Raw genomic sequence first — 11,476 nt, 5'->3', positions numbered from 1 at the left:
CTTCCTTGAGACCACAAACTGGAGGATACTCTATGTACTGACCTGGTGGTTCCAGAGCAGGACCTTCGTCGGCCGCGGGCTGCGAGAAGGAGTGATTGATAACATCAAGTATTCGTTATTCTGGGTGTCTGTCCTCTCTGTGAAATTCATCTTCAGTTACTTCCTCCAGATCAAGCCCATGGTTGCTCCCACCAAGATAATCTGGAAGATGAACACGGCTACTTACAGATGGCATGAGTTCTTCTCAAACACGAACAAGTTTGGTGCGGTTCTTTTCTGGCTTCCTGTTGTGATTATATACTTGATGGACATACAGATATGGTACGCTATCTTTTCCTCTATGACCGGGGCGCTGGTCGGTCTGATGTCTCACTTGGGGGAGATAAGGAACGTGCAGCAGCTGAAGCTAAGGTTCCAGTTCTTTGCCAGTGCAATGCAGTTTAACCTGATGCCAGAGGAGCAGCTTTTCAAGGAGAGAGGCACTTTGAAGAGCAAGTTTCATGAAGGGTTGCTCCGGCTGAAGTTGAGGTATGGCTTTGGACGGCCTTATAATAAGATTGAGTCCAGTCAAGTGGAGGCTACCCGCTTTGCCCTGATATGGAACGAGATAATTGAGGCTTTTAGAGAGGAAGACATCATCAGTGATAGGGAGATGGAGTTGCTCGAGCTTCAACCCAATGATTGGGATATTCGAGTTATCCGTTGGCCGAGCTTCCTCCTTGGGAATGAGCTGCTTCTCGCCCTGGAACAAGCCAGGGAGCTAGATGCGCCGGATAATAAGCACTGGAAGAAGATCTGTAAGCATGAGTACAGGCGGTGTGCTGTCATTGAAGCTTATGACAGTGTGAAGTATCTGCTAAAATACATCGTGAAGGACGGAACCAAAGAACAGCGGATCATTTCTAACTTGTTTTCTGCATTTGATGATTCAATTCGCGTGGGGAGGCTTACAATGGAATATCGGATGCGGGCTCTGGACGTGATTCATCAGGCGTTGACTGAACTGCTTGCACTGCTTCTCAAGCCGGAAAAGGACTTAACCAAAGTGGTGAATATTTTACAGACTCTGTACGAAATTGTGCAGCGTGATTTCCCTGCCCAGAAGAAATCCGTCGAGGAGTTGGGAGATATCGGCTGGGTGCGGGCTGGAGGAACTTCCACTGGCTTGCTTTTTGAAAATGCCATCGAGTTGCCCGATTCAAGTGATGTTGTTTTCTATAAGAACGTGAGGCGGCTGCACACGATGCTCGTGTCCAAGGACTCCATGAGCAATGTACCAAAGAATCTCGAGGCCAGACGCCGCATCGCGTTCTTCACCAACTCTGTCTTCATGAACATACCGCGTGCACCCCGTGTGGACAAGATGTTGTCATTCAGCGTTCTGACGCCGTACTACGAGGAGGAGGTGTTATTTGGGAAGGAGCAGCTCCGGAACGAGAACGAAGATGGAATCTCTATTATATTCTACCTTCAAAAAATTTATGACGACGAGTGGGAGAATTTCAAGGAACGGATGCGTAGGGAGGGGATGAAGGATGAGAAGGAGATCTGGGGGGAGAAATTGAATGATCTTCGGCTCTGGGCTTCCCACAGAGGCCAGACGCTGACTAGGACAGTGAGAGGAATGATGTACTACTACAGGGCCCTCAAGATGCTCGCTTTTCTCGACTCTGCATCTGAAATGGACATCCGGCCCACAACAAGGGAGCTCTCTCCTGTGAGGTCTTCATCTTTGAGGGAGACAGAAACCTCAGGCAACTTGAGCAGAGCCAGCAGCGGTTTGAGTTCCTTGCTCAAAGGCCATGAATATGGGACTGCCCAGATGAAGTTCACCTATGTTGTTGCTTGCCAGATCTACGGCACGCAGAAGGCCAAGAAGGATGCACGCGCGGAGGAGATTCTATACCTGATGAAGATGAACGAAGCTCTGCGCGTCGCATATGTAGACGAAGTACACAGTGGAAGAGACGAGATTGAGTACTACTCTGTTCTGGTGAAGTATGACCAGCAGCTTCAAAAGGAGGTGGAGATCTACCGGATAAGGCTGCCTGGGCCATTGAAGCTTGGGGAGGGCAAGCCAGAGAATCAGAACCATGCCGTCATCTTCACCCGAGGCGACGCTGTCCAGACAATAGACATGAATCAAGACAACTACTTTGAAGAAGCCCTGAAGATGAGGAACCTTCTGGAGGAGTTCTCTCACAATCACGGTGCCCGGAAGCCAACAATCTTGGGTGTGAGAGAGCACATCTTCACTGGCTCGGTGTCTTCCCTCGCTTGGTTTATGTCTGCGCAGGAGACCAGCTTTGTTACCCTTGGCCAGAGAGTTCTTGCGAACCCTTTAAAGGTGAGAATGCATTATGGCCACCCTGATGTGTTCGACCGGCTCTGGTTTCTCAGCCGTGGCGGCCTCAGCAAAGCCTCCAGAGTTATCAACATTAGTGAAGACATATTCGCAGGGTTCAACTGCACTCTTCGCGGTGGGAATGTCACCCACCACGAGTACATTCAAGTGGGTAAAGGCAGAGATGTGGGGCTGAACCAAATATCCATGTTTGAGGCAAAGGTTGCCAGTGGGAATGGCGAGCAAGTCCTGAGCAGGGAAGTGTACAGACTGGGCCACAGGCTGGACTTCTTCCGCATGCTCTCCTTCTACTACACAACGGTGGGTTTTTACTTCAGCACAATGTTGGTGATACTGACTGTGTATGCTTTTGTCTGGGGCCGTCTTTACTTAGCCTTGAGTGGGCTGGAAGACAGCTTCAAGTCGTCACTGCAGACGAGCAGCAACCGGGCTCTGGGTGCTGTGCTGAATCAGCAGTTCATAATACAGCTGGGTCTGTTCACTGCCCTGCCGATGATCGTGGAGAACTCGCTCGAGCATGGTTTTTTGACGGCAGTCTGGGAGTTCATCACAATGCAGCTGCAGATGGCATCGGTGTTCTTCACTTTCTCAATGGGGACAAGGGCCCACTACTTCGGCAGAACGATTCTCCATGGAGGGGCCAAGTACCGACCCACCGGGCGCGGTTTTGTGGTGCAGCACAAGAGCTTCGGGGAGAACTACAGGCTCTACGCCCGCAGCCACTTCGTGAAGGCCATCGAGCTTGGAATCATTCTCACCATTTATGCCTCATACAGCCCGCTGGCAAAGAACACAGTCGTTTACATCGTGTTGACTCTCACCAGCTGGTTCCTGGTCATGTCCTGGATCCTCGCCCCGTTCGTGTTCAACCCATCAGGCTTCGACTGGCTGAAGAACTACAATGACTTCGGCGAGTTCATGAACTGGGTGTGGTACCGAGGGGGAGTGTTCACCAAGGCAGAGCATAGCTGGGAGACATGGTGGTATGAGGAACAGGACCATCTGAGGAACACGGGGCTTCTGGGCAGGGCTCTCGAGGTCATCCTCAACCTCCGGTTCTTCTTCTTCCAGTATGGGATCGTCTACCAGCTCAAAATCGCCCACGGCAACACCGGCATTGCGGTGTATCTGCTGTCATGGATCTACATAGTGGTGGCGGCGGGTGTGTTCTGGTTAGTGTCCTATGCCAGGGAGAAGTATGCGGCAAAGGAGCACATTTATTACAGGACTGTGCAGTCCTTGGTTGTGGTGCTGCTGCTACTGATCATTCTGCTGCTGTATGAGTTCACTGCGTTCTTGTTCGTCGACGTTTTCACAAGTCTGCTGGCGTTTGTTCCCACGGGGTGGGGGCTGATTCAGATTGCCCTGGTGTTGAGGCCCGTTTTGCAGCGCACTAGATTGTGGGGCTTTGTGATTGCAGTGGCCCGTCTTTACGAGATTTTGTTTGGGGTAATCGTTTTGGTGCCTCTGGCGCTTCTGTCGTGGCTGCCCGGTTTGCAGTCGATGCAGACGAGGATTCTCTTCAATGAAGCGTTTAGCCGTGGGCTGCAGATTTCTCGGATTATTGTGGGCAAGAAACCGACCTTCTGATGCGACATCGGTATCTATCTTTTCTCCCCTCTTTCCTATTGCATTTTGTTTCTTCTGCTTATATATTTTATTCATCTTGATCCGATGGGTAAAACTGATGAATCTTACAGTGTTTCTTCTTCCTCTTTTTCCTTCTCCCATGGGTTAAACTATTGATTCTTACATCTTGGTTCCCCATGTTTTCGTTGATCTTGATCTTCCTCTCACTAGCAAAACTGATGTCGATTCTAACAATTTTCTTCTAATTCTTCTGTTCCCTTATGTCTCTGTCAAAGACTAAACTGATTATTCACACCGTTAATTTATTATTAATTTATATCCTTCTTTAATTGTTGAAATTTATAATGTTTACAATTTTATACTAAGCCATCTTATTTCTTATGGCTAATATTGATGATGGCTCTTCTTCTGATCTTTTTTTGTCTCATTGATAAAACTGGTGATTCTCGCATCTTGTTTCTTATTAATTTGTATCCTCCTATAAAACATAAAACTGATGCTGGCCCTTCTTCTGATACTTTTTTACGTCGCTCTCACGGATAAATCTGATGATTTGGTCATTAAGTTTCTTATTAATTTGTATCTTTCTATAATAGATGATTTGGTCACTAATGTTTCTTATTAATTTGTATCTTTCTATAATAGATAAAACTGATGCGGGCTCTTCTTCTGATACTTTTTTATGTCGCTCTAATGGATAAATCTGATTATTTGGTCATTAAGTGTCTTATTAATTTGTATCCTTCTCTAATGGGTAAAAAACCAATGATTCTTTCCTGCTGGCTGTTCTGATTTGTCATCTTAATCAGTAACTGATGGTTGGCCCCTCTCCTGCAGCATTATGAACGAGCAAAGCTGGCTCCCTCCATCCTGTCAACGAGCTTTTAGATTCTCTCTACCATTCTCTCATTCTACGATTGTTGCGTCTGGGTATAATATTTCTTTTTTCACTCAATTATGTCAATTAATTCCAACATCTAGCCTTTTTCTCATAGTGTCGATGCGACCAAAACAATTCACCAAGGAAAATGAGGAAGATTGTTCCATTTAAGTCTGGAGCATGGAAAAGAAGACCAGTTCACATAATTTGATAGACATCGAAGCATGGAAGATTTTGATTGAAACAGACGGGCAGCAGATTATTGAACGGGCCAATCTCCGCCATCCCGATTGCACGAAGGCGGCGCTGTGGGAAGCGGGGCTGAGATGGGCATCCCCCGAAGCGGGCGGCGGCACTGTTAGTGCCAATGGCGGCACCGCATGGCGGCCATATGTCTCGTCCACGTCAGTCGCCGAGCAGCGTGGAGAAGACAAGGTGGCCCACGAATGTCGCCCTGGCGGCGGCCTCCTCCATCTTCTGTTCCTTCTCCTCGCGGGTCAACGACGAGTCAAAGCTGGATAAAAAACAAGTCAACATTGGACCATGAACGTTCATTCTTGTCTCAACGGCTTTCGGCAGCGGATACGGCACCTGGGCTTCTTTGTTAACGAAGACGGCAGTGCCCGTTTTGGCGGATCAACGGCAACCGGCGCCGACTTCGGGGGCTCCTCCGGCTCGGGCGGTGGGAGGCTGAGCAGCGAGAGGAGCGAGTCTGCCGGGGGAGGGTTGGACTGGTGGGTCGCGCCGTTGCCGAGGATCATCTGCAAATGAGCCTCTCTCAAGTCCCGGCCCAAAAGTGCCAGGACTTGGCTGTTGGGCATGGCAATTTTCCTCAGCCTCCTGCGCCTCTGGACGTGACCTTCTCGGTCAAGGATTATAATCTAAAAAGAGGATTTGTAGACATGGAGAGAACAGAAAATATAAATAAAGATAGATGGTAATCATAAGGATATCTTGAACAGGTTCCCGTGTTGGATGGTGATGTGATTGACCAGGTCCCTTGAGATTTTTGAGGAACAGATGGGGCAGACCTGTAGACCAAAAGAATTATTAGGTCCATTTTCTTCTCAGACGAAAAAGGAGTTGATAATTAAACTCAGAAGAGCCAAGTCTATACAAAAGATCATGATAAAAGCAAAAAGGAGGTACTTACGCGATACCTGTGGACATGAATATAAATTTAAAGGGCCTCATGGCATCCTGCTTCACTAGAGGGGTAATCAGTTAAGAGAGAGATTGGCCAGGTGGTGAGGAGAGTTTAAATATCTCCACATGTAACTCCGGGTGGTTACGGCTTTTTAAAAAAATATATAAATTTAAAATTAAATAAGGATCTACAGCCAGTTGCTGTCCTCTCTACGCACTCCAGCCGTCTGCTCTGACATCTGATGGCTCATTTTCCTCAATATTGGATGTTTCTGACATGGCTGTGTGCAGTTTTCACCGTACATGCAGATAGACGTAAAACACAATATATAAGGCCATACGGCCTTAAAATAATATAGGATTTCTTTTTCAAAACTTCACACAGCAATTTTCCTCAATATTGGATGTTTCTGACAGTAGTTATGTCGTAGAGAACTCATCCGCCACCAAGTGTGGAATCTGAGACCCCTCATTAATCTTAAATCAAGTATGTCTTGGACACACCAGTGGAAACAAAGCCAAAGGACACACCAGTGGACTTGAAATTAAAATTCGACAGTGAGGATTGTGACTCACTTCGGGATTCTATTCAGTATTGTTGATTAGTGGGTTGACTCAGACTTTTGCCTCTACTGGAGCACATTCTACGGCAGTTGAAGCAACACCCTTGAAGTGGACTTCCTAAAACTTCCTCAACTCACTTGGAAATCCATGTTATTTTGATGCTGACTGGGCGGGTCTCATGCGGATATGTGGTCTGCCATTGAATATTATCTGTTCGTTTGTAGGAACCTTGTATTATGAAAAGCAAGAATCAATCTGACATTACAAGATCCAGTGGAGAATCTCAAAAAGAGCTATTGGCCCACACAACTGATGAGCTTGTGAGAATGACAGTTTTTTCCTCAAGCTTAGTTTTTTGTTGATTGTGATGGTGATAATTCTTTTAAGGGCCGGCGACAACTGCTATTGACAATGATAACGAGAATAACTAGCTCCTGAGTAGCACACGCAGGAGCGGTTTAGGTGGGCCTTAGGACAGAAGAGGGGCCCTCCAAGGCGTCGTGGGGGGGAGGAGTGTGGAGGGACCCAAAGGCTCTCTTTCTCTCTCTTTCTCTAAACTCTTGGACTTACTGTGAGACCTGGTCCTTGCCGTATTTTGTTGACATCTATAACAATATCGGGTTGATAACTTGATACAAGTCGTTTCTTCTCCAAAAAAATATCAAAGAAAGAAGAGGACCCAGGCGTGAGGAGCTCACGTGAGAATAAAAGCCCCGCACGTGCACGGGAGCTTCAGGAGCGACAGCGGGAAACCAGAAGCATATTCCGCATTTATTTTGGCAGAGGCAATTCCAACTGCAACTGAGGACTGGAAGCGGGATCGGGCCAGTGACCAGAGGGAGCTTCTCATGCAGGAGCCCTCCCAACGTTTTCTTCTTCCATTTCCGTGTTCTTCAGCTCTTCTTTCCCCACCTTCTCAATCCTAGTGAACTACGTGGGAGTACAAAGGAAAATCACAGCTAATTTTCCATTTTCATGAAGTACATTGTTCGTCCTATTAATCGGAAGTTCTTCACCTCCTCGCCCCATCAATTGAGAAATTAGTTGGGCGATATCATAACCCATTTCAGGTGATTTTCTTTTTTTCAAAAATTTGTGATCAGACTCACAAAGCCCGACATGACAAAGCTCTGACAAATGCTGGCACCCAGACTGTAACAGTTTTCGTAGACGGTGGGACAACTCATAATTTCATTGCCAAGGAGTTGTGGAAAAATTAAGACACAATTGAACCTCCTAACGTGAATTTGAACTACAGGTAGTGATGAAGAATGGAGCGTCTGTTTGCAGGCAGGCTATTTTGCAGACGAGTGATCAAGGAGCTACAAAACGATTGTGTTGTGGAAGAATTCTTGAACTGCGAGATAATGAAAACAAATACTTCCTTACTTTCATCTACTCCGCGTTTTCCTATGTATAGGGATACTAATATGGGATGCATATTAGCGGGCCTATTATAAAAGGCCGTACATGATACAAAGAAAAGGAAAGTACAAAAATATACAGGAACATAAAATAGACGGCTAGTGCAGCTAACATGCCCATATAGCAAGTTGACACCGATCTCATTTGGGGATGAAGTACCTGAGGATCCTCGGTTCCATGGAGATTGACTGTGGACAACTCACAGTAAATTGTGGTGGATGGTTGGTACGAACCTGAGAAGGAACTACTTGAGGAAGCACAGGAAACATGCCAGAAATGGAGCACGTGCGGCCCAAAGTTGCATGTAAAACAAGACATTGCGTGGGAAAAGCCGTCGCGGATGGAAATAACCTGGAGAGAGAGCTGGAGAATGGAGATTCCCTGATCTAGAGGAATGAGGCTATTGCAGCCGAGTTCAATCATCATCTTCATTCTTCTACTCTTCTTCTGCATGACCTCGTGTGATTTGAGATTTCGGGATTAGATTGATCAAAAGCAATGGGAAGTTCGTTTCCCCAAAGATATTTCTCAGAGTTCATGAGAATGGTAAGCAGAGGGATCTATGTCTCAGCCATAACAGCATCTTGAGCATGCTGAGCGTAGAAATCCTCTACACGAAGAGATAACTCCGTCGAAGAGCTCTATCATATGAAGAGTGAGGAACCAATCCCAGAATCCAGAGCTTAAGCTTTTGAGTGGGCCAAACAGCTCAGACAGGCATACCCATGTCTTGAATTGCTGGTAGGATTTCCTCCCCTAGGAAAAAAAGACCATAGGAAAAACCTCCAGGCTGGTTCTTCCGTATTCGCTGTGAGGCAATATCAGTACCCCCACACTCACAGAAGCCCTGGGTCGCGATATGTTTGAGATGGTATCATCTAGGATTCGTCAAACTCCTACTACAGACCAGTGATCTTGGTGATAAAAAGGATGCTGAAAGACGGTTGTGCATTGATTATTGCACTCCCAACAAAACCACAGACACTCGCTTCCTGCCCCATGCGTGGATGATATACTAGACAGGGAACAATGTGCAAAAGAGCTCTGATTAGGCTAGCCAACGCTAATAATTAACAATCACAGGAATAGCTTGAGATCCTCCAATTTTGAGTTTCTGCATGTCCATGCACTTCCCGAAAATAATATGAATCCCATCCATACTGTCATCTATAAATCTGCTCATGGACCTACTGTAAGCTTTTAACCATATCCTCAGGACTGCGGGTCTATGGATTGCCCCGATGAAGGCAAACAACGTAAAACATTAGTTTTTGGAAACAAGTCTGTGGGGCTATGGATTTCTATCCATCACAATTCATCAAATTTTGTGGTTTTGCATGCTTCATCTAAAAACTGGAAAGGTTCATGAGTTTTGATCTTCTATATTCTGGTTTGTTTCCCAAGGTTTTTCATCAAATTATCAGGGACCAGTATAAAGAATTTGAGAGTTCTGGCTGCCTCCACCTCTGGGAAAAAGTGAAAGCATCTAAGTAATCATCAAAGAAAGCTAGACAAGATAACGTATTGGGAGAAAAAATAATCAGCTGTGTTAGAAAGAAATATTCCCCTGGATCACTAACCATAGAAATCCGTCGACATGCAGAGGTGTGCCAGGAAAGATTCCAACTTTATCCTTTTTTTGGATATTAGACGGAGTTTTTTTTTCAATCAATACTGCTGGCACCCCAAACAGATCACAGCTCCATTCAAGAAACAAGATGAGAACCCACCAGAACAAGAGAGAACCATTCAAAAAATAGCAATTAAAAAACTCTACGCATCACGAAGAATCCAGAAATATATATTAATTGCTTCACAGAAGGAGAGGAGTTCACCGTCGCCTTGGATTCGAATGCATGCTCCTCCTCGAGATGAAAGCACAGAGAAGCAATATCGTGATCTTCGTAGCAATACGGACAGGGAAAGTCAAGCCTTCCGTCCTCCTCCAGGTCAAAATCGTCGAAGATCAACCGATCTACGAACAAAATAAGCAAATTAAGCAACACGAAAAAAAAAAGCCCCAAATCACCATATCCAGAGAAAAACGAGAAAAAAAATCAATCCGAGGCCGGAAAAAATCCACAAAAATACCTAATCGACCGCTCTGATGCTGCTGCTGCTGCTGCTGCAAAGCGTACTGCCTCTTGGCCGCTGCAAGGCGAGACGCCCAAAGATCGGAATCCATGAAAACTCCGGCGCGGCCTCCTAAAGATCGATTCAATCACAAAATTTCCGCCAATCCAAGGCGATTTCTACCTCCTTGCTGCCCCCCCACTGCCTCTTCTCCTGGAATTTGCCGAGGATTTCGCGTAATCTAGAGAAGAGTGTAGAACGGGGAAGAACCTCGAGAGGGGGGAAAGGTAGCCGAACAAAGCTGATCAATTTTGGCCGAACAAACTCGCCGATGACGTGGCATTTCCACAAGAATTTGGGCTTCCCTCGGCCCACTAATGCCGGCCCATTTTACTTTTCGACCCAATAACTCCCCTAAATATTAAAGTAAAATAGCATTGTTTAATTGATAAGTAATTTTTTTTTTCTTTTAAAAAAACAGATTAGATAGAAAGAGAGAATAAGTGGAGAAACAGGTGCGGGGAAGATGGACCCATGAATCATTGATAGATTTTGACGTAGATGGGTAGATTGATGCATCCATTGATGGATAGATATATTTGTGGTTAGATAGATACATAGATGGCGAGATACCTCCATAGGTAGGTAGATAGATAAAAACATTTATTGTGAGATACATACATGGGTAGATGGTTGGACGCATTGATTGTGAGACACATCCGTTGGTATATAGATATATACATTGCGCGTGAGATACATCCATAGGTAGATAGATAGATAAATTGCTAGTGAGATAAATCCATAGGTAGTTAGATGGATATACTGATAGTAAGATACATCCATGGGAAGATAGATGTGTGATACATCCATGGATAGGTAGGTAGATAGATTGATTGATTGATTGTGAGGTCAATCTATGGTTAGAGAGATAGATACATTGATTGTGAGATACATCCATAGGTAGATATATACATACCTTGATAGTGAGATACATCCATAGGTAGATTGATTGATTGTGAAGTCAATCTATGGTTAGAGAGATAGATACATTGATTGTGAGATACATCCACAGGTAGATGTATACATACATTGATAGTGAGATACATCCATAGGTACATTGATTGATTGTGAGGTCAATCTATGGCTTTGTAGCCTTCGCCGATTGAGATCACGAAAAACAAAGAAACACGAGTTAGCAAGGCAAGCTCAAAAAGATGTTCTGGATTTCTGGAGTTCTTGAGGTCCGGAAGTCGGGAGTTTCAACAAGGCAGAAACCCAAGACACCAAGCAACAAGCGAAGCGATCCTCAAGGCCTCCGCGCCGAGGGCACAACGCTACAAAGCCAACCAGAAAAAGTTGTCCCGAAAAGCAAGCTGTTCCAAGCGAGGTTCTGGTCCGGTCCAGAGACTGAAGGAACCCGGAGTTTGGGAATC

At 45.6% G+C, this 11,476-nt stretch overlaps 2 protein-coding genes and 1 non-coding gene across 4 annotated transcripts in view; 2 read left to right on the top strand and 1 right to left on the bottom strand.

Moving 5' to 3' along the window:
* The window catches only part of LOC144709193 (callose synthase 12-like), a 6,834-nt gene extending 1,433 nt beyond the window's left edge, over nt 1–5,401 (top strand). The window contains exons 1-3 of one of the 2 annotated variants that reach the window (XR_013582970.1): nt 1–3,965; nt 4,793–4,885; nt 4,951–5,401. The exon at nt 1–3,965 is cut by the window's left edge and continues 1,433 nt beyond it. Coding sequence is in view for 1 of the 2 variants with exons in the window: in XM_078582640.1 (XP_078438766.1) it covers nt 1–3,955 (3,955 nt within the window). In the remaining variant the exon portion in view is untranslated. The other variant, XM_078582640.1, reaches the window with a different exon arrangement.
* Nucleotides 1,614–1,693, top strand: LOC144709962 (small nucleolar RNA J33). The gene has a single exon (XR_013583176.1). It is a non-coding gene; the product is annotated as a small nucleolar RNA J33 (small nucleolar RNA).
* On the bottom strand, nt 4,971–10,341 carry LOC144709194 (protein DEHYDRATION-INDUCED 19 homolog 4-like). Its single transcript, XM_078582641.1, has 5 exons — nt 10,062–10,341; nt 9,806–9,945; nt 5,789–5,866; nt 5,427–5,689; nt 4,971–5,349 (listed from the first exon to the last, which is right to left on the bottom strand). Exons 1-5 carry the CDS (start codon nt 10,153–10,155, stop codon nt 5,241–5,243), a joined length of 684 nt encoding a protein of 227 aa, XP_078438767.1. The 5' UTR covers nt 10,156–10,341; the 3' UTR covers nt 4,971–5,240.
* Between the last annotated feature and the right edge of the window lie 1,135 nt (nt 10,342–11,476).

Source organism: Wolffia australiana, chromosome 11 (assembly GCF_029677425.1).
Source record: "Wolffia australiana isolate 7733 chromosome 11, ASM2967742v1".
Taxonomy (NCBI): Eukaryota; Viridiplantae; Streptophyta; class Magnoliopsida; order Alismatales; family Araceae; genus Wolffia; species Wolffia australiana.
Note: the sequence above shows the minus strand (reverse complement) of the source record. Positions and strands in the feature narration are given on the sequence as shown.

What these genes read in the sequence shown, in the direction of transcription:
- LOC144709194 (XM_078582641.1), bottom strand. Translation starts at nt 10,155, where the DNA reads ATGGATTCCGATCTTTGGGCGTCTCGCCTTGCAGCGGCCAAGAGGCAG. An exon ending in GCATCAGAGCGGTCGATTAG is followed by an intron (nt 9,946 to 10,061) that starts GTATTTTTGTGG and finishes TTTTGTTCGTAG; the next exon opens with ATCGGTTGATCTTCGACGAT. An exon ending in CATTCGAATCCAAGGCGACG is followed by an intron (nt 5,867 to 9,805) that starts GTGAACTCCTCT and finishes TTTGGTCTACAG; the next exon opens with GTCTGCCCCATCTGTTCCTC.